Source organism: Chiloscyllium plagiosum, chromosome 2 (genome assembly GCF_004010195.1).
Source record: "Chiloscyllium plagiosum isolate BGI_BamShark_2017 chromosome 2, ASM401019v2, whole genome shotgun sequence".
Taxonomy (NCBI): Eukaryota; Metazoa; Chordata; class Chondrichthyes; order Orectolobiformes; family Hemiscylliidae; genus Chiloscyllium; species Chiloscyllium plagiosum.
The window spans coordinates 42825682-42849419 of record NC_057711.1 but is presented as its reverse complement, the minus strand read 5'-3'; the positions used below and the strand labels follow the sequence as shown (position 1 = coordinate 42849419).

General features: G+C 40.5%; 1 protein-coding gene across 6 annotated transcripts in view; it reads left to right on the top strand.

Annotated features, from left to right (window-relative positions):
- The window catches only part of LOC122559210 (EGF-like repeat and discoidin I-like domain-containing protein 3), a 204045-nt gene that overhangs the window by 165871 nt on the left and 14436 nt on the right, over positions 1-23738 (top strand). For all 6 annotated transcript variants that reach the window (XM_043708601.1, XM_043708603.1, XM_043708609.1 and 3 more), the window contains one exon: positions 3138-3322. In XM_043708601.1, coding sequence (XP_043564536.1) covers positions 3138-3322 — 185 coding nt within the window. The remainder of the gene's footprint in view (positions 1-3137; positions 3323-23738) is intronic.

The following is a 23738-nucleotide window of genomic DNA, read 5'->3' as shown; positions in this document are numbered from 1 at the left end:
ACCATCTTGCCTCCATGATACCCTTTGTTACTGTGAGTCCTCAGTTGACCTCGTCACTGCAGGTGACACCAATTGCACTGGCGGTCCAAACCTGACCCTGCCGCCGCCATGACTCCACTTCGGGCCCATCTCACCAATGCAGCTACAGCTGGTGCCACTGGATCCCAACCCAGACCTAAACTCACCTCCACCACCACCTCCCTAATCTGCGCTGGACATGGATGCTGCTGGGAACCCAAACTCTTCTCTAATGCAGGGTTCACTCGAGGCTATGTTAGGCCCACCTGCAATCACTCCAGCCAAATTGCTGAACCAAGCAAACACCAAAATATACTAGAGAAACTAAAGAGCCATACTGGAGTTGAACCATCTGTTTCTCTTTCTCCCAAGTGCTGCCAGACCTGCTGAGTTTCTTCAGCATTTTTAATCTTCCTTTAATATTTCCAGTATTTTGCTTCTATTTTGGCTGTCCTGCTTGGCCAGGGGCATGGTAACCGCTGGAACACAAGTTTATTGCTGGAATGTTGTCAGGGCCCATATCCTTTCCAGTATCCAATGCTTCCAACAGTCTCTTAATATCACATGGAGTGAACTAAATTGGCTGAAGACTATAATCTGTGATACTGGAGACCTCTGATGGAGGCCACCTTGAATCATCCACATAGCAATGCTAGCTGGATGTTGTTGTGCATGCTTCAGTCTTATCTTTTGCACGTGCTTGTGTCCCCTATCGTTGAGGATGGGAATGTTTGTAGACCCTCGTTCTACAATGTTCCAATGAGTTGTTTAAAGGTCCACCATCATTCAAGACTGGGTGCGGCAGGACTGCAGGCTTAGATCTGATCCTTTGGTTGTGGGATCACTTAGCTCTGTCTATCACTTACTCCTTATTCTGTTGGCATGGTAGTAGTCCTGTTTGGTAGCTTCACCAGGTTGACACCCCATTTTTAGATATGCTCTTCCTGCACTCTTTATTTAACCAGAGTTTATCCTTTGGCTTGATGATAATGGTTGAGTATGGGATATGGTCGGCCTTTAGGTTGGAGTATGATTCTGCTGCTGCTGATGGCCCACAGCACCTCATGGATGCCCGGTCTTGAGTTGCTAAGATCCATTTGAAGTCTGTTGTCTTTTGTACTGTATTAGAGGTGTAATTCATGACAGGTATTCTCAAAGTGAAGATGGGACTTTGTCTCCAAAAGGACCATTCGGTGATTACTCTGACCAACATTGTCATGGACGGATGCATCTGCAACAGGCAAATTAGTGAGGATGAGGACAAGTATGTTTTTACTTCTTGGTGATTCCCTCACCACCTGCTATGGACCTGGTCTAGCTGCAGTGGCCTTCAGGACCTGACTAGTTCAGTCAGTAGTGCTGCTGCCCAACCATTCTTGTTGGTGGACATTGAGGTCTTTTGGCACAGGTCATACCCTTGGATGGTGATGGTATTATTTGAGACATTTCTAGATTGTTTTATTAAACTGAAAATCCACTATTCAAAGCCAAGTCCCCAGAATATTACCATGGTCACAGGATTATGAGTCCAGCAACAATATTATGAGGCTATCACCTCTTCATGATTCTTTGGGAAATGAAGAGAAACATTTCTGCTTCTCCTCTCTGTAAAAGACACCTATCTTTTCCCCAAAGCTGCACTCGCCTTGCAAAAAGCCATACATGTTATGTTTATTTTAGCCTATTTTTCTAATCAACCTGTTCAGAGACTTTATTACACACCTCTAGAGCGGGTGGGACTTGAACCCAGGCCTCCTGATCCAGGGGTAGGGACACTACCATTGTGCTGCATGAGGGCTGAGATGCTGCCTGTCTCATTAACATGTTTAAAATGCCAGTAGCGTGTTTAGAAAGCCTCATGATAAGATATAGGACTGGAGCCAATTTATACAACCTTTTATTATTACATAGAAATGCACTTCAAGCATGCACCTTCTAACCTGCTACCAGTTTCAATCTGTCAAATTATAGACATGTGAAGTGAATCCTGAGCCCAGCAGTGGTACACAGAGAAATGCCATTGTTCCACCTTTGCAAAATCAGAGCTTTTCTGCTTTCTGCTGCACTTTACAATTTTTCCTGATTATAACATCCAAACCTCTGCCTCATCCCCCCCATCCACCTATCCAATCCCATAAACTCACCATCTTAAAAATCATTCAAATGTTACTCATAAGTCAGATATTAGGTTACCTCATTTAATGCAATTGAAGTCACAGCCAGAGCTTCTCCTATTTCACTATCTATACCAACATGAGTTAAAAATCACACAACACCGGATTATAATCCAACGGGTTTAATTGGAAGCACTAGCTTTCGAAGCGCTGCTCAAACCACCTGATGAAGGAGCAGTGCTCTGAAAGCTAGTGTGCTTTCAATTAAACCTGTTGGACTATAACCTGGTGTTGTGTGATTTTTTAACTTTGTACACCCCAGTCCAACACCGGCATCTCCAAATCATGTATACCAACATGAGTGTGACAGCTTATACCTAATGTTTCATTTGTGTGCAGATTATTTTAGATGATGATAATCTCTTGCTCTGAAGGAGAGCACTAATCTATGTCAAGTGATGAGTGTCAATACCTTGACTGGTAGCAGGTAGCTAGATCAAATCTCAAATTTAGACTGAAGTATAAGACCTCAGATGGGATGATAACTTTGGTGATGCAGTGATTGGCTTCAGCCTCCTGAATCTGGGATCAACATTTAAGCTGGATTCCCATGTGTGATCATTAGCTAATATTAAGACTGGAAGTGTGCTCATGTGAATGCTGGATGAAGACATCTTGGGTATGGTTATACTTCCACTAATGACTGAATAATCTGTGATCTCCATCCATGCCCAAATATTAATTCAGTTGTATGAATTGTTGGATGACAAATGGCATCGTTAAAACAGTAAGAAGCTGGTACCTTTGCATTAGGAGGTTAGAACATTGGAAAAATAATGAGGAAAAGAAGTAGCCAAATGATTTAACATGTTTTTGAAACAGAAAACATCACTATGATGACTTAAATTCAAGTTTAGCATTGCTGAATTTTTGTATGTATGAAAAGGTAATGTCTGGTATATTGTGCTGTATTTGTTTTATTTTAAATTTGTTCTATTCCTTTAGGCTGCTCAGAGCCTCTGGGGATGAAGTCAGGACAAATCCAGGATTATCAGATTACGGCTTCCAACATCTTTCGGACCCTAAACATGGATATGTTTACGTGGGAACCTAGTAAAGCCCGTCTGGATAAACAAGGGAAGATTAATGCTTGGACATCAGGCCGCAGTGATCAGTCACAGTGGCTACAGGTATTCATTTAATTTTGAAACTGTGAATCTTTTATTACCTGTGCACTTGCTGTGTCTCTGCTGCCAATTAATATATTCAAAGGAGGCCCTAGTTTAAAATAAATCCAACTGGAACCTGCTAATAAATTTCTTGCTCCTAGAATTTAGAAAATGTAGTTTAATAAAAATCTGCAGCCAGATTTTGAAGTTCACAATTTGTTATCTCATGTAACACTCTATCTCTTCTTTAAGTGGAAACCATAATCCCATGACTGAATTGAATGCCCTTTATTTATTTATTTATTTATTTATGTACGCTCTTCGAATTCAAAACAGTTCAACGGTGAAATGCTAATTTATTCTTTTGGAGTGATGGCAAAAGTCAGTGAGCATTCCATTTTATCATTTTACATGGAATTTACAAGATCGAAGCAGTTCATTGTGCATTCATCTGGTTCATGGCTTGCTGTATAAAAAACAGAATTCTGCAGCTCTTTTATCCCTGAATCTTTCAAATTTAAATTTATAACATCCATGTCTTCTCAACCATTCAATAACATCAATTTTGTCCAGTCCCTGAAATCCCTTCATAATTTAGAAACTGCTATCAAATTGCATCATGCTTTTCCCTGTTCTAATGAAAACAATACCAAATCTTCAAACCTTTTGTTATGTGATATCCTCATACCAGGCTATACCTCAGTGGATGTGCACCTAATGTTGCCTAATTCTTCAACATTCATCCATCACAGAGCCCAGAACTGTGAAGGGTACTCTAATTGTACTCTGAGTAAGGTTTAGGACAAATTTACTATTAATTTCAACTTCCATATTTGTACCTTTCGCCGCAGAAGCAATTCCATGACTTTTTTGTTGTCTTATCTGCCTGAGGTACTTCCTTTTATGTCTTGTGAACCTACAAGTTCCTGGGATTTTCTGCAATATGACCTCTCCCATCCAAAGGTAATTATTATTTTTGATTTACCAAACTACCTCACACCACACAAACTGGCATTGCATCATAGTCGGGTCCGCAGTGGCCGACCGGACCTCTCAGTCACTGCTCACTTCAATTCCCCCAACGACTCCCTTTCCAACATGACCATCCTTGACCTCCTCCATTGCCATAACAAACCACGCTTCTACTGGAGGAACAACACCTTATTTTCTGCCTGGGCACCCTACAGCCCAGAAGACTCAACATTGAGTTCTCCAGTTTCAAATACCCTCCCTCCCCATCCCCTGACTCCCTTCCCAGCCCCTCCCCATCCCTTCCACTGCTCCCTGCCCCAACCCAGATTCATTCCCCACCATTGACCAAGAAAGTTGTACCCTGTACCTGTCTTCTCCTATGCCCACTTCACCACCCTGCCCCACCTCCCTCTTTATCTGCAGCTGCCACCACACCCACCCCCAGACCTGAAGAAGGGTTACACCCAAAACATTGACTTCTCCACCTCCTGATGTTGCCTGGCTTGCTGTGTTCTTCCAGCCTCCTGCCTCCCTGCATTTAATTGCATGTTATCAGGTTTGTTTTGCCTTTTGTTGACCACCTCATTAGTATTTTTTGATTGTTGGACTTAATTATATGTTTTTTGGATTTGTTTTTGGGTAAGCTCCTACTCCTTCTCACCCTCCATTTAATCATTGAATTCAGTGAACAGAAGGCATCCTGGACTAGATCTGTCTAATATTGTACTGTCTGCTTCCAGCAAATGGGTACCTTCATCTCTCAGGAGAAAGTGAGGACTGCAGATGCTGGAGATCAGAGCTGAAAATGTGTTGCTGGAAAAGCGCAGCAGGTCAGGCAGCATCCAAGGAGCAGGAGAATCAACGTTTCGGGCATGAGCCCTTCTTCAGGCCCGAAACGTTGATTCTCCTGCTGCTTGGATGATGCCTGACCCGCTGCGCTTTTCCAGCAACACATTTTCAGCTCAACCTTCATCTCTCACTCTGTTTTAAATTTCTAACCAGTTTTTCATTCAACTTGCTAATTTTCCTAAAATTGCATATCCCATAATCTTCAACAATAGTCCCCTGCCTGATATTTTATCATAGTCTAGGCGCAATTCCCCAACTGCCATATCTATAATTTCCTCAAAAACATTTACAGGGTTTGTGAAGTACAATATTCCTTCCTCTTTAAAATCCATGTTGTTGCCTACTAATTAATTATCTCTTCCTTTAGAGTGTAATTAGTCTTTCCAAAATGTTCAGTCCCCCAAAATAGCCAAACTGAACTGTGTATTTATTGTGTTGTGTGAAAACTGGTAACAGATTTGACAAGAACTCCAAAATAATGGTAATTGTTTAAGCACTCCCAACTGGCAGGTAATTGGTGAGGTTGGGTTGGTTACTCACCAATTTAATTCTCCAATAGAACGTAGAACATAGAACATTACAGCGCAGTACAGGCCCTTCGGCCCTCGATGTTGCGCCACCCTGTCATATTAATCTGCCCATCTTACCTACATTATTCCATGTACGTCCATTTGCTTGTCCAATGATGATTTAAATGCACTTAAACTTGACGAATCTACTACCGATGCAGGCAAAGCATTCCACAACCTTACTACTCTCTGAGTAAAGAAACTACCTCTGACATCTGTCTTATACCTATCTCCCCTCACTTTAAAGTTGTGTCCCGTCGTGTTTGCCCCGTTCCTATACTTAGAAAAAGGCTCTCCATGTCCACCCTATCTAACGCTCTGATTATCTTGTATGTCTCTATTAAGTCACCTCTCAACCTTCTTCTCTCTAACGAGAACAGCCTCAAGGCCCTCAGCCTTTCCTCATAAGACATTCCTTCCATACCAAGCAACATCCTAGTAAATCTCCTCTGCACCCTTTCCACATCCTCCTTATAATGCAGTGACCAGAACTGTACACAATACTCCAAGTGTGGCCATACCAGAGTTTTGTACAGCTGCAGCATAACGTCCTGGTTCCAGAACTCAATCCCTCTATTAACAAAGGCCAAAACACTGTATGCCTTCTTAACAACTCTGTCAATCTGGGTAGCAACTTTCAGGGATCTGTGCACATGGACACCGAGATCGCTCTGCTCATCTGCACTCCCAAGAATCCTACCATTAGCCCAGTACTTTGCATTCCGATTACTCCGGCCAAAGTGTATCACCTCATACTTGTCCACATTAAACTCCATTTGCCACCTCTCAGCCCAGCTCTGCATCGTATCTATGTCTCTCTGCAACCTACTATATCCTTCGTCACTGTCCACAACTCCACCGACCTTAGTGTCATCTGCAAATTTAGTGACCCACCCTTCTACGCCCTCATCCAGGTCATTTATAAAAATGACGAACAGCAGTGGACCCAACACCGACCCTTGCGGTACGCCGCTAGTAGCTGGACACCAAGATGAACATGTTCCATCAATTACAACCCTCTGTTTTCTTTCAGCAAGCCAATTACTGATCCAATCTCCTTGTATTATTGTCTTAGTCATGTTCTAATATTTGATGGTACACTTTAGAATATCATTTGCTGCTTGCAGTTTCTATATGCCTAGATGCATTGACACCCAAACTTGCAATGCTTTTAATCCCATTACCAGGAATTTAATGATTAATAATGATGCTTACACACACAAAGCACATTTTTATAGAAAAGTATAAAAGTAAGATAGCGCAGGCAAGACCCAGCAGAATGAACATTTTATATCTGGGTAAAAGCCTATTAAAAATATCTGTTTAATCAGTTCCCAAGGTAATTCTTTGTCACATATTGCTGAAATAAACAGCTGGGAGACTTCAGTGGGTTTAAAGAGCAGTGTTGGAAGTAGTTTTATTGGCTAAGAATGAGGAGAAAAATAATAGTTGACTCAAATTATCAAGAATGCTGTATTTGTTTTTCAGGCCACATCTAAAACTTGACATAGATTCCAAACTGAAAAGACTAAAAGTAAAATGAGTGCCACAAGTAAAATAGCATCAATTAGTGGAGATTGAAAAAGGCATGATGTTAATTCCATGGATTTTCATGCACACCTCCTGGTGATCACACACCAGATGGACCTTCAAGGAGACGAGGAACCTCTGATGGTCCAGCACACCAGAATCATAATTGCCCACATGGGTGCAGTATGTAATAGCCCAGACCTGGGCAAATCTTGCCAGGGAGGCAAAGCATACAACCCTCCAGGTTTGACTAGCAGCATCAGTCTTATAGTGGTGCCCTCCCAAGTAAAGCATCTGTCATCTCGCTGATGCAGTAATTTGCCTGAGGATTCTATTGTTCCGCAGTTGTCAGCAGCTGAGCTCTTGGATGAACGAGATGCAAAAACAGTTAAGCGTCATGATCATCTTGATCTTTATGGGCACCTGCTCCTGATGGCTTTACATCATCTTCATGGGGATACAGAGGTCGGTGATCATTTGAGCCAACAGGGCTGCACTTGTCATCACTGCTGCTCTCAGAATTCCAGGAAAGTGACCCTTGGCCTGTAGATTCTGTGCAGAGGTTACTGCTGCCTTCTAGTTGCTGTCTTTTAGTCTCTGTTGCGTTCAGATGCCTTTCGCTGTGTTGCCTGCAGCAATTGCAGTGGCAATTCTTGATATAATAGCCTCAGATCCTATTCAGTGGTCCACCAATCTTTGCAAATTTGTGGACCCCAGGCAAAAGCATCAATGGCCCCAAGTCTCCTTGTGAAAGTGGTTCCAAGTTGTCACACCCAAAGAAAATCAGGGCTATTTGCCTCGAGGACCTGCACTTGGCAGCACCAGTCATTGGTATAGCTGACCTGAGGATATCTGCTTTACACTGGTGATTTCATGTTGGCTTCAGTTCTCAATGACTTCCCATTCTACACCTTCCCCCTCTAAACTGTCAAAATGATGACACAGTATCTAACCGTTTCCCGTTTTACTACACTGTGGGAGGCACGGTGGCACAGTGGTTAGCACTGCTGCCTCACAGCGCCAGAGACCTGGGTTCAATTCCCGCCTCAGGTGACTGTGTGGAGTTTGCACATTCTCCCCGTGTCTGCGTGGGTTTCCTCCGGGTGCTCTGGTTTCCTCCCACAGTCCAAAGATGTGCAGGTTAGGTGAATTGGCCATGCTAAATTGCCTGTAGTGTTAGGTAAGGGGTAAATGTAGGGGTATGGGTGGGTTGCGCTTCGGCGGGTTGGTGTGGACTTGTTGGGCCGAAGGGCCTGTTTCCACACTGTAAGCAATCTAATCTAAATATCGGCAAAATATTTCCCTTTAATTGAGCTTAAAGCTCAAGTTTAGTCTTTCTCAATGTCTCTTGCAGTCCTATGTGTGAAGTAACTAAGTGTAAGTTTGACAGTTAAATTTTGAAACATAGATCCTGAAAAGACTGCAATGAAATAAGAGGGAAAAAGATGTTAAAAACAAAGCTAACACAAGGGACATACGAACATGGATGATGTTAGGAAAAAATCTGTGATGCACATTTGAAACATTCTTGCACAGGTACAGTTCCTGATTGCACAGGGTAGTTATTTTTTACCTGACATAACTATAGATAAAATCAAAATGAACCTTGCAATGTTGATGTTCCAGAATTATAAGTATTGTTCATTCTTAGGAAGGAAACAGCATCCCCGTGGAAATGAAGACTTTTCCAAGTTTTGTCTCAACTCACTTGTGTCCTTTGAAGTCTGTATAGGATATCATATTCCCTGCTATTGACCACACTCCCCTATCTGTCCCTTACAAAATTTTCAGTAAGAAGTCCACCAGCAGTTGCATGATAGCCATTTACAGGTGAATTGTCTCAGGGCAGGATTTATGTCCCAATTTGGGAAGATTCCAGCCTGAGAGTGTGGCCAACCATTTAGATTAGTCGGCAGCTCTTTTGTCCCAGTATTTGCAGGCTCGAGTGTTGGTCATTTCTGGGCCTCCCCAAAACAAATGCAGTGGTATCAATAAGACTGACTGACTGACCTGGGTTAGGTTTGAGAGGCCCAGGGGATAGTTAAACAAATGGTATGGTCTTGGGGGGAAGTGTGTTTCCAATGAGCATCAGGAACGCTTCAAGGAGGGTACAATCCTTTGCCCAACAGCAAGCTGCCTAGTAAAAGTAAAGAGAGGTGATGGCGTAGTGATATTATCATTGGACTGTTGATCTGAAGATGTCAGCTCAAATCCCACTATGGCTGATGTGGAATTTGAATTCGATAAAAATTAAGAGTCTAATGATGACCTTGAACCTATTGTTGATTGTCAGGGAAAAAGTGTACCACATGGTTCACTAATGTGCTCGCTTTATGGAAGCAAACAGTCATCAGTGATGAAATAGGCTGAGGCACGTAAGGAGACCATTACTTGACTGCTTACGGGCCTCAATAGACTCAAAGGTGAGCAAGCTGTCTTTCCTCCCCCCAATCCCCAACTTTCACAGTGGGAAACCAGTCTGGGTCAGGCAGGCAAGCCACACATCGCATTTTTACAAACTACTCCATTGTCAAGCATGTTGTCAGGGGAATGTAACATTCAACATGTCGGCCTATGTTTTCTTGTGCATTTTTCAGACCTGCCTTAATTTCTGATAAAAAATAACAATGGTCCATTCCAGTGAGAACAGTAAACAAAATCAGTATTTTTAATTTGCCTGAAAGGCTGATCGATTTGGTAACAGTGAAACAACAGAGTGTATTCTTTGAAACCCAATATATGGCACAGTGGTTAGCACTGCTGCCTCACAGCACCAGGGGTCTGGGTTCACTTCTAGCATTGGGCGACTGTGTGGATTTTGCACATTTTCCCTGCATCTGCGTAGGTTTCCTTCGGGTGCTCCATTTTCCTCCCACAATCTAAAGATGTGCAGGTTAGGTGAATTGGCCATGCTAAATTGCCCATAGTGTTCAGGGATATATAGGTCAGGTGCATGAGTCAGGGATAAATATAGGGGAATGGGTCTGGGTGGGATACTCTTTGGAGGGTTGGTATGGACCTGTTGGGCCAAATGGCCTGTTTCCACACAGTAGGGATTCTAATTCTAATTCTGAACAAGGTAGTGTCTTTGATATTCCTGCCATGATGAGTTGGTTATAGGGGTGTTTAATCAAGGGACAGATGGGGATTGTCCTACTTTCCCATCTCTATCCTGATTAAGTCTGCTGTGGATGGTCTTCTCACTCAAGAGACAATAGACAATAGGTGCAGGAGTAGGCCATTCTGCCCTTCAAGCCTGCACCACCATTCAATATGATCATGGCTGATCATCCTTAATCAGTATCCTGTTCCTGCCTTATCTCCATAACCCTTGATTCCACTATCCTTGAGAGCTCTATCCAACTCTTTCTTAAATGAATCCAGAGACTGGGCCTCTACTGCCCTCTGGGGCAGAGCATTCCACACAGCCACCACTCTCTGGGTGAAGAAGTTTCTCCTCATCTCTGTCCTAAATGGTCTACCCCATATTTTTAAGCTGTGTCCTCTGGTTCGGCACTCACCCATCAGCGGAAACATGTTTCCTGCCTCCCTTAAGTGGTCAATTAATAGCATCATGCTTTCTCCACTGATGGTAATCCAGCAGAGATGAAGGCTCTTGGTTTGGAAGAAACATGACACATGAAACTGGCAAATTCATTTCCAAGCTCCCGGGGAGGGGTTCCTCATTTAAAGGAACTCAGTTCCTGATTGAGGGAATGAGAAGGAAGCCAGATTACTGAAAGACAGGCTCCTGACCTTGCTGCTAACTTTTGCACCATCCCCTCCCTGCCCCCATGATGCACAGTCTCCAATGAGTGTGATACCAGCAGCAGCCACTGCTTTGCCAGTGTCACTGCGATTCAGCGAACTTCCAGCCTTTGATTGGATGGCAGCTCTTGCCAGGCAGGGCTTGGCCTTGAGGTAAGGCCCACTTCTGACTTGTTAAGTCTTTGTGTGGCACGAGATGCAGTGGACCTTCTTGAAAACAAGAACATGGGGATCTCACTGGTTCTGCCCTTCCCTCCTGAAACCCCATCACCTCGGCAAGTTTCTGCCAATGTGTGTGAGGTAGACTTGCAGAGCTTTTGGTCAAAGTGAACTGCAGGCTGTCATACATTGCTCTGATTTATAAGTGTTGATTTCTATTGTGTGTATAACCTCTTATCGGTTACCTTATCAAATAGAAACATAGGTTTTGTCATTGCATATATTTTTTAAAAACTGCATGTAACTGACCTTCCTAAGATCAGTGCAAAGACAAAGATTTTGCTTTTTTTCCCTCTGTTTGAATAAGCAAAGAGGTAGCAGTTGCTTTGTTTACAAGAAAAATAATTGCCTGGTATTAGCAGCCCTGTAGATTTAAAACTTGGCAGGTGGGCTGAAGCTCCACATCATTAAAATATCTGCTAACTATTTATTAGGTTAATTAAACAGATGATTGACCACAGTGTGGAAACATTCTGATATCTGAATTCTTGGACCTCAGAGATTCCAAGACATTCCAGGAAGCTAATTGGTCAGGGATGAACAATGTGGGATGTGAAGGTAGAACACTTTTTTGTTGTCTTTTCAGAAAGGGAACAATCAATGAATAATTTTGTAATAACTTGCCACCGGAGATGAAATTGCATCGGTAAAACTCACATTAGGTCAAGTTGAACATATTAGTGTAAGATAATTTGAATGGTGGACAGTTTCACTTGAACTATTTTTATTTGATCTTAATTTATGAAACCAATTTGATCAGCAAGCCCACACCTCCTTTCATTTTCCTCCTTCTCTCCCCATGTTCCAATCCAGTGTCATTGGTGACAGTATCTCACTCAAAAATTGCATTTCTTGTACTTGTGTGTGCTTGATCATTTTGAACAATGATCCTTTTATCTTAGCTGAACTCAGATTTCTCCAGTTTCCTCATTTCCCCTCCCCCCACCTTGTCTCAGTCAAATCCCTCGAACTCAGCACCGCCTTCCTAACCTGCAATCATCTTCCTGACCTCTCCGCCCCCACCCCACTCCGGCCTATCACCCTCACCTTGACCTCCCTCCACCTATCGCATTTCCAAAGCCCCTCCCCCAAGTCCCTCCTCACTACCTTTTATCTTAGCCTGCTGGACACACTTGCCTCATTCCTGAAGAAGGGCTTATGCCCGAAACGTCGATTCTCCTGTTCCTTGGATGCTGCCTGACCTGCTGCGCTTTTCCAGCAACACATTTTCAGCTCATTTTGAACAATAGTCATGTTTACAATTTCAACCCTTGCACAAAACTATTGCATTCCTCACAAACGGTAAGTTCTCAGGATAATGCCTGGGGTGATAAATGGTCCCAAATATTTTTATTAGTCTTTGAAATGGGAATATGGGCTTCCAGTAATGAATAAGAAACAAACACTTTCATTTGTATAGCACTTTACAAAACTAACAGACATGATGAAAGCCCAATGAGGTACATTTTAAACCTTTAAACCAATGAGGTACATTTTGAACCTACATTTAAAACTCAGAGTTGCCCATTTAAAACAGCAGACCAAAGATTTTCTGTCAGAGGGTTGTCGAGTCTTTAGAACTTTCCCTGAAAAGGTGATGGAAAGAATGTTAGTTTTGTAAAGAGATAAATGGGAGGGGGGTGGGGCTGGGGGGAAGGTAACTGAGAATGCGATAAGCTGCCTTTAGTACAGTGCTGAAAGTGAGGACTGCAGATGCTGGAGATTACAGTCGAGAGTGTGGTGCTGGAAAAGCATAACAGGTCAGGCAGCATCCAAGGAGCAGGAGAGTTGACGCTTCAGGCAAAAGCTCTTCATCAGGAAGTGCCATGTGATCTTCTACATCAACCCAAGCAGGAAGAAAGGATCTCTGCTTAAAATTTCATCCAAATCATGGCATTTCCAATAATGCCACGCTCCCTCAGGATTGCAATGGAATGTTTGCTTTGATTTTTCTGTTTAAGCTCTGAAATGGAATGTTCTGCCACTGATTGTGAGCTTGAAGGGGCAAAGAATGGAAAATAGAATAAATAAGGGTGTATGGGCCCCACCACTACCTTAGAGGAGGAAGTGAGGACTGCAGATGCTGGAGATCAGAGCTGAAAATGTGTTGCTGGAAAAGCGCAGCAGGTCAGGCAGCATCCAAGGAACAGGAGAATCGACGTTTCGGGCATAAGCCCTTCTTCAGGAATGAAGAAGGGCTTATGCCCGAAACGTCGATTCTCCTGTTCCTTGGATGCTGCCTGACCTGCTGCGCTTTTCCAGCAACACATTTTCAGCCCACCACTACCTTATGCCTGCCAGAATTAAGTTATTGATGAAATTGCCCATGGTCAACTTTCCTGCCTGCTCCTTACCAACAGATGATAAATAAGGACCTTGTCCTGCTTTTGCTGAGGTTCACTCAGTTTTATTTTCCTTTATTCATGCATGGCATATGGACAAAACCAACTTTTATTGGCAAGTAAAACTCTGTTTGAAAACTCTTCCCACACAAGGGACCTGGCTTTGATTCCACCCTTAGTGACTGGTTGTATGGAGTCTGCACATTCTCCCTGTGTCTGCATGGATTTCCTACGCATGCTCCAGTTTCCTCACAAAGTCTAAAGATGTGCAGATTAGATAGATTGGCCATGCTAAGTTGCCCTATAGTGTCGATGAATGTGTGGGTTGGGTGGATTAGATATGGGAAATGGAGGGTAACAGAGATGAGGTGGGTCTGGGTAGGATGCTCTTTGGAAGGTCAGTGTGGATTTGATGGGCTGAATGGCCCTTTTTCACACTGTATGGATTCTGTCATTCTATGATATTCCTAAGGGCATAATGTTTCTCTTAAACATTAATGACCAAGACTTGGGTGGTGCATGAACGTGATTTCAAAAGTGACAGATGATGCAGAACTTGGGACTGCATTGCTGTCTTTACTGGCTGGGCCAGCATTTACTGTCCATTCCTAATTGCTATTGAGAAGCATTGCAGTCCACTTGTCCGAGAGAGATCCATGATGGTGATAGTAAGGAGTATATTTCCAATTCAAGATGCTGAGTGGCTTGGAATTTAGTGTATAGGGAAAACTTCCCATTGGTGCAAAGATTAAGAACTAGACGGGGATAAATTAAGATGATTAGTAAATGAAGGAAGAAATAACAACCCAAAGGAAAAAAACATCTTCAAACAAGGAGTAGTTGGGTTCTGAAATACATTGCCTGAGAGCCTGGTGGAGGCAGGTTCAAGCAAGACATTCAGAATACAGTTGGCTAAATATCAGAACAGAAAATCTACAGTAAACCAAATGATAGTGAGAGTAGTTGTGTTGCTATTGCAGAGGGCTATGTGACTGGCTGAAAAAGCCTCCTCCATATGTTGCAGCATTTCTATGATTCTGTAATGAATTACTGCCGGCTTTTCAACACTACTGACCAAACCTGATATGAATGAGGCAGAAAACCTGACCAGAGAATCAATAAATATATATTTTGCCATTTTTAATTTTTAAAAAGCCAGTCAAATTGACAGTCAGTTCCGAGGACTGTCGTTTTATTCAAGGTGATATGAGTTTCAACTATGCATACAAGACAATGATATAACCTAACAATGTGATCCCTTGCTTGTGTTGTTCCATTTATTTTTCACTAATCACCATAACGTTATGCTTTGGGAATATTAAAAATCATCTGAATACTGCGCCATTTAATTACGTGTTAAAATAGTTTCTAGACAATTACAATAAGAAAACCTAAAATTATATAACTGATCTGTACCAAGCTGTTATTATGATAATCTAATTATTACAAAATTCATTTTACACCAAATTAATCACTACTCAAAATATCCTTATTGCCTGATATTCAGGAAAAATTAAAACATCATGGTGTAATACTATAAAGGCTTACTATTGGCTGACAAAGGAAAAATACATCCTATTATTTGGACTATTTTTTTTAATATGAGCAACCATAACTTGATGCCCACACACAAGGAACCAGATAATGTCTCATAATAAATTATTTCAAAGAAATAGATTTGCTAGAGTACACCTGATCAGGTCCTGCGAATTTATCTATTTATATGCATTTCAAGACATCACCATCTATTTTCCCACATTTTACATCTTCTCCACAGTAAACATTGATGCAAAATACTTGTTTAGTATCTCCCCCATCTCCTGCAGCTCCACATATAGGCCGACTTGCTGATCCTTGAGGGGCCCTATTATCACCCTAGTTACCCTTTTGTCCTTAATGTACTCATAAAAGTCCTTTGGATTCTCCTTAACTCTATTTGCCAAATTTATCTCATGTCCCTTTTTGCCCTCCTGATTTCCTGTAAACATCTGCACCCAATCAGCTTTGGAAAGTTCTTGCCTAATCCCATCAAAATTAGCCTTTCTCCAATTTAGAGCTTCAACTTTTAGATCTAATCTATTCTTTTCCATCACTATTTTAAAACTAATAGAATTATGGTTACTGGCCCCATAGTTCTCCTCCACTGACATCTCAGTGACCTGCCATGCCTTATTTCCTAAGATTAGGTTTTTGGACTGTGGGAGGAAACCAGGAGCGCCCAGAAGAAATCTACACAGACATGGGGAGAATCTGCAAACTCCACACAGTCGCCCAAGGTTGGATTCGAACCCTGGCCACCATGTCACCACATCTGAAATATAGTGCAAAGTATTGTTCATTGTATTAAAGGAAGGATGCAAATGCATTGGAAACACTTCATAGAGATATACTCGACTAATAGCTTGAATGAATGGGTTGTCTTATAAAGAAAGATTAGACAAACTAGACAAGAGTAAGAGGTGAGTTGAATGAACATATAAGACCTGAGCGGTTTTGTTGGGATGCATGTGAAAAGGATATTCCCTTGCATGGGAGAATGTTGAACGAGGGGGTCACTGTTTAAAGTTAAGCCGTCACACATTTACGACAAAGATAAGGACATTTTGGGTCATTGAAACTGCTGTGATTGAAGGAAATAGCATTTTTTAAATGTGCAAATATTTCTGTGAGCTGCAGTTGTGTGAAATCTGTCTCACCACTGTTTTCTACATGGCGAAATTGGTAGCCACCAGATAAAGAGGCAGAACGTCTGGCCATCATTTTGGCTAAGATGTGATGCCCTTCTAGTTTTTCACAAATTTAGTCCTGTCAGTTATATTCATTGACATTTACCTATGTAAAGCTGCTACATAACTAGTCTGTAGGATAATTCCCCCACTTCTGACACAAGCTCCTAAGGAGGAACATGAACATTATGTCAATGTTCCCGCTGTTGATCTAAGCCTTATTCTTCGGCAACTGTGGGATGAACGTTGAAAATGCTGGACTGAACCTCAGCAGGTCTGGCAGCATCTGTGGAGAAAGAAGAACAAAATTAAAATTTCAAGCTGAGAAGAGTAGTCATACTGAACTCAAAATGTTAACTTTGTATCTCTCCACAGATGCTGTCAGCTTGCTGAGTTTCTTCAATGATTCAGTGTTTGTATTTGACTTCCAGTATCCACAGTATTTTGATTTTATTTGAGGGAGTATCTACACTGGCTCTGTGTTCTGTTGGTTGCAAATCATGCAGTTTAGCGTCTGTTCCCCAGTCAGCGGTCATTATGACTTAATTGGTTCATTGAATCATGCTACAAAGTCAGTGAAGTGTGAAAGGCCAGAACAATGTGGTGTCTATTGTAGCGATTGTAACAAGGTCAGCATCATAGAATATGAGTTCCCTGACTGGGGTTGTTATTCTGGTCCAATCAGGGAGTCTGGCTGAAGATAAGAACAGGAGTGTCAGGGATCCTGTTCACTCTGACAGCTGGCTCTGAGAGAGCATTATCAGTGTCCAGGATGCTCCATATATAAATAAAGAGTGACTTGGTGATGGGACACTAGCCTCTGTGGAGTTATTTCATGTAACTTAAAAGGAATAATTAAGCAGAAGTATTGATATTCTGCCTTGTGCAACTTATTTTACATTAAGATTTATTTAAATTCACTTCTTTACCAAAAGATATTTTTCTGATGTCCTGTGCGCTACTTCAGGATGGTAATAGGTATGTAATTGATTACAAAAGAGATGTGGTTAGATGTGCTCTACAGTTTATCAGCAATATGCCAATGAGGCTGAAGGCCCAATTTCTACCCTTTAGTGCGTTAAAAGAGAATGCAGCCAAAAGTAATGGGTCTAAATAAAAATTAAAGGTATTAAAAAGAAAGATTAAAAGGTTATGCACCAAAGTGAAAAGCAATTTCTCAAAGTTTACATTTCCCGATTAACTTGTTGTCACGCATTGGAAAATTCGAAAGAACAAGCTGGTGCAAAGGGGACCAGCTGAAAGTAACCCCTCCAACTTGAAAAGACAATTTTAAGGGCCTTCACCCAAATCATAATGGAAGCAGTGAATTAATGGAGAGGCTAAATAGGGCACTAGGAATGACTCCGATTATTTTGTCGGGAACATGGGCAAATCTGCTTCTTAGGTTAACGAGGGAGAGTAGGATTCATAAAACTACTGAAATAGAACAGAAAGCTTTGCTTGAGTAGACACTATCTAGTTGCTGTCAAACAAGAAATTAAAAGAAGCTATTAAGTAATGAGTGGTGGAAACCCCTTGAGTATTTTAAAACTAAAATATAAGGAGAATAATGTTCAGCAAACATTAATTTTGATGGTTGTATCAATGAATTATATTTACCTTTGTATAAAGAGAGTGTCACAAACTAAACACAACATGTATGGTGTATAATATTACTTGGAATAGAAATATTATGACAAACCATAAACATAGTAATGAGGAGGTTAAAAAATGAGATTTAGAGAACTATACATGAATATGAAGGGTAGCAGGTAATATAGGAGGGGCCTTATAATTACAGCAAGTTAAAGAACACTGAAAGAAAATAGGGTGATTCAGTGAAAAAGGGAACAGTTTTAACTTTAGATAATGAAGGTATAACAGCAACAATAAATATGATTATCATTATTTTGTGAAAGTAGTGGAACATCAATAAAGGACAAGAAGAAAGAAATAGTATGTAGTTAACTGTAGAAAAAAAATAATTCTGAAAACTGAATAAAACCCAAAAAAGCTAAGAAAGTTACGACAATAGTCAGAACAGCCATGATCTTGCTGAGTAGTGAAATAGGTTCAAAGAGTTGAATAGCATGCTCTAGTTCCTATTTCCTATGCTTTTGAGTTGATGAATCCTATAGCTTCTGCTTATCTGAAGGGATTATATTTGAACTTCAGGTAAAATTATATTACAGAGGCTAGCTGTGATTTTGGAAGACATCTTAAGTTGTCCAAAAAAATCTTTTTAAAAGGCTGCACTTCATAGAAAGTGACCTTTTATTTCTAACATTGGGATTTGTAATTGAATTACATTATTAAATTTGTATTACAATAGGTTGAAGCATTTAAGTCAACCTTTGGAGCTTTGATATATTATTCCAAAAAGAAAGGTTGACTCATATGTTGAAAATAAAATGTGAACTATTAATCTTACTGCAGAAGGACCCATTCATGTTCATTGGTCTCTAAGTGTGGTCTGCTCTCTATGAGCGTATCTTCAACTCCAAAGCATTTTCTTAACTCAAAAATGTTCAGGGCAACACAATGGCTCAGTGTTAGCTCTGTTGCCTCAAAGAGCCAGGGACCCAGATTCAGTTTCAGTTTTGGGTGACTGAGTGGAGTTTGCATGTTCTCCCTGTGTCTGCCTGGGTTTCTGCCAGGTACTCCAGTTTCCTTCCCCAGTCCAAAAAGGTAGATTGATCATGCTGAAATTACAGTAGTGTCCAGGGATCAGCAGGCTAGGTGGGTTAGCAATGTGAAATATGGGGTTACAGGAATAGGTTTGGAGGCTGGGCCTGGTTGGATGCTCTTCAGAGGTCAGTACAGCCTCCATGGACTGAATGGCCACTTTCTGCACTGTAGTGATTCTGTAATGTGGCTTGGTTTGCTACAATGGATCAACTTAGGAAATGAGTATAAACCTGAACATACATTTCTGAGCTGAAAAAAATTGAGACCAACTCTGAATATGAACTTTGCCTTGGATATGAAATTAAAAGCTGAAAAATGGGGATTTAAATTATATGCCAATAATAGGCCTCGATGTGTATTTTGACATTAAAAATCTGGGGTCATCCTATATACTTGGTTGGCATATAGGCCCTAAATACAGTATTCCTGTTATAATGGAAAACATTTGTTTTAAAGCCTGCAACTAATTTATTTTTAAATACTTCAAAAGGCTAATTTATTTAAATTCAATAATTTGTGTGTTTATACGCATAGGATTTGCTGACATTTTTCTTGCATCTGCAACCTTAAATAATTGCCTGTAGTAAGAAATAGTTTGTAATTATGATCTTTATCACAAAAGAACAAAGGAGATTTATTTCTTTATCTTTGACACAAAATTATAGTCAAACATATGAAGACATTTTGTATTCTCCCTGCTTGTTGTATTAGCCCCCATTTTTTTGTACACTTTGCTGTCTCAGATCAAATCTCACCTGGGAGGATCATGTTTATTTTAGTTTGCTGAAAGATCTGCTTAAGATGATAATGAGCACTGCTAAGATAAAACATTTCTATTAAGGCATCCAGTGTACGTCAAACAAAGCCCAAGTATAGCACATCATGCTGCAGAGAAAGGGAGTCTTTAGACACCTAACACTGTCTTTACAATGCCATCCCATCCTGCCCATTTATATGCATTCATGCTATTTTCAGAGAAGCTTTTGAATATACAAGAGTAATAATTCCACTTTGTGTGCTACTGTTTTCATGAGACACTTGCAGTAATATCAAATGGTTCAGTACAGCCACTGGAAACTGATTTGGGCCTACGCAAGTTTATCTACTTAGGAACAAATTTCTCCAGATTCTGGAATCTGCACTGAAAACAACAAATGCTCATCAGCTCTGATGAAGAGTCGTCTACACTCAATATTAGCTTGCTCTCTCTCCATGGATGCTGTCTGGCTGGCCGTGATCTCCAGCATTAGTTGTTTATTTACTTAGGAACCTTGCCACCTGCACATTGAAGAGCTTTTCCTGTATCCATCTGAAATCATAATCCAGGTGGGAGAGGGAAAACCACAGAGAGTGAATCCAATATCACACTCAGTCCTATCCCTAGCCATATAAACAATATCTCTGATTAGAAATGAATTCTTTTTGATGTGTAACAGCATGTGATTGGAATTATCAATAGTAAAGTTCATGACACTAGAAACAACTGCAAATTGTGCAGTTTTTAATTTAGCACACAAAAATGCAAGCAAATTTAAAACAGCTTTGAATTGAGAAAAAGCATGTGCCTTATTGACTTTTTTGATAGTGTTATGTAGTCTTGGTCATCTGCCTGAATCATCTGGAATGCCTTAGTTGAATTTATTACCACCAATCTTTGCTGGCATTAGTCTATTGATATAATGTGGGGAGGACGATACCCACATGATACCTTAGACATAAGGTAGGCTCAATCTTGATCAATGTCAAACAAGTTAATTACATTTTACTTAACAGTTAGTTACATTACATCTGAGATACAGATGGTTTGTTGTAAGATATCAAGATCAACGCAGAGAATAGAGTACTAAATAGAATAGAATACTAAACTATTCTCTCTCAGCACCAGTAGCAGTTACAGAATGCTAACAAATCTGATAGAGCCTCCCAGGAACAATCCACTATATCCTGATTAGTGGAGCAATGTCAGTTACCCTTTCAGGTACTCACTGCTTAAGAGAACAGATAGAATTGTTCCATAACAAGCTGACAGTGAAAAGTGGTCATTCACAATACAATAACTATTTTATTGATCCAATGAAGTGTGCATGATTGAATGGCCACCTGTCTACATTTTACAATTTGAACGGCTTGTTTCCAATACCAATATGACCAAACTGTAGTGTGCCCTTACAAACCTTTTCACTTGGGCTCAGGGTATGTTTCAACATCAGAGTTATATATTCAGCATATATTCATACTTTGTAAAATTAGATTCCTCTGAAGTGAATAATTGTATGTGTGCATAATGCAGTTTCATTCGGAAATGAATAGAATAAAACCAGTTTTTATTCTTCAAGCACATTTATTCTGAATTTCAATACTGCTATTGTAGTTAATTAAAATTTTAAAATGCCATAACCAAATAAAAGTACATACAATACAATAAATCTTTTCCGAAAGTACAAAATAGGTTTCAAAATTCTTTTAGAGTATTGGTTATGAAAACAATCCTGCTACCATTTGTAAGTAGCACTGAAAAACCCTCAGGCACAGGGATGTTATCTAGAAGCATGCATCGTTTTGTTACCTGCCTGTTTTGGAATCACTGACCTGAGAAAATCCAGGCACAAAGCTTAAGGCCGTCTCAGGGTGTCTTTTAAATAGGTGTCCATCTGGTGTTGGAAGGGGAGGATAAATAGCAGTGCCAGTTTCACATAATTCTGTCTAATCATCATAGTTTTGTATAACAAATCCTATTCTCCCTTCCCCGCCACCCCAACCCAGGAGTAAGTTATACCGATAGTATAGCAAGGGCTTGGAGACCTGGTGCAATGATTCTTCCTTCTCTTCTCCCTTAGTTTTATATCTAGAGATTTAGGTGAGGAAAATCAGCTCTTACACATTTAATCAACACGAATAGTGGTGATATGAATGCCGTTGATTACCAATGGACACATGGGAAGCGATTTTCAATTGCAGCACATGCCACATTACCAGATGATGTTTTTCAGTCCACAAACTATTTTTGTGATTCAGCCTTAAAAAGGAAAATAATTTTTAACTGTTAATAATAGCATGCAAGTTCCAAAGGAACTGTTCAAAGAGTAGGAAATTACTTGCTTATTTTGCTGTAAACAAAGCATTAAAGTTATAGAGGCCCAAATTGTCACTTTGGAGGGATATTTGGGTAGATTAGAGAATGATTTTGTGAAGCCAGTTGCACTCCTCCTGCCCCACAAATGGCAAAATATTGTTTAAAGTTTTGTTGCCATGTACTGCAGGGCTGCAGGTTTTAAATAGGATCAATCTCACTGGGTCCTTCATTTCACCCCAACAGTAAAACAGGTCCTCAGTGTTCTTTGCCAGCATTCTGGCCATTTAGTTTGAAATGCACTCAAGGACTAAGTCATGTTTAGGTAAGCAGATTTCCTTAAAATTAATTTCTGATATCACATCTTTCAAGATGAAGCATTGGGTTTTGTTTCCTTTATTCTTTCATGGGATGTGGGTATCTCAGGTAAGATTTATGCTCATTCCTAATTGCTCTTGAACTGAGTGGCTTGCTCAGTCTTTTCAAAGATCAGCTAAGAGGAAGCAACATTGCTCTAAGTGTAAAGTCGCATTTAGACCATTTGTTAGCTGACTTAAACTCTTACTTGCAATGGTTAGAACTATTAATTTTTTTAGAATGTTGTAACATCATAAATTAAGTTTTCATTATTGATTTCTGTCACATGGGTAATTTTATAGTTTTAATCTAATTAGATTTTGTATAGAAAATTCCTTCAAAATAGATCACCATCATTATGGTCTTTTGGTACTAAACTTGCATTTTCAGTATCTGCTGTGATCTCACACATGGAAGCTTTTCTCATAAAAGAATTAACGTATTTTATTCCAGAACAATTTATTACTTCACTATATTGATTTGAGATTTATGTTTTTGGCATGACAACCGAATACTTTAAATCTTTGAGTGGTTTGGCTTGATTTTAATGTAATTTTCACAGTGTTTAGATTACAGAAAAGTGTCTTTGTTTCTTCACATGACATTTTGGTATAAGCCTAGAAATTATATGTTACATTTCTCTTTTATAGTCATGGGAGAAATAAAACATACAGGAGGGCAGACATTTAAAGGACAAACCATTTTCAACTTAGATTTTAAAGTTTGTGCTTACTTCACAATAAAAAAGGAACTTTCTCCTTGTCAATTCCTCTTCATTCAAAATTGTTCAATTAACATTACCCACTCAAATTTGAAATTTGCAGAAGCGACCTTCATGATCAATTTCTTAAAATAGCTCAATCCACACTACTGGACACTTGAGGTTTTAGATTAGATTACATTACATTACAGTGTGGAAACAGGCCCTTCGGCCCAACAGGTCCACACCGACTAGCCAAAGCGCAACCCATCCATACCCCTACATTTACCCCTTACCTAACACTACGGGCAATTTAGCATGGCCAATTCACCTGACCGGCATATCTTTGAACTGTGGGAGGAAACCGGAGCACCCGGAGGAAACCCACGCAGACACGGGGAGAACGTGCAAACTCCACACAGTCAGTCACCTGAGGCGGGAATTGAACCTGGGTCTCAGGCGCTGTGAGGCAGCAGTGCTAATCACTGTGCCACCGTGCCACCTGGAAAACAGAAAATCTTTTCTTAACAGCAACTTGTAACTTTAGTCTAGTGCAGCATCCTGGAAAACTTCACAGACATAATCACAAAAGTAGATATTGGGAGAAGTGATCAAAGGCTTGATCAAAGAGCTGGGTTTAAAGAAGA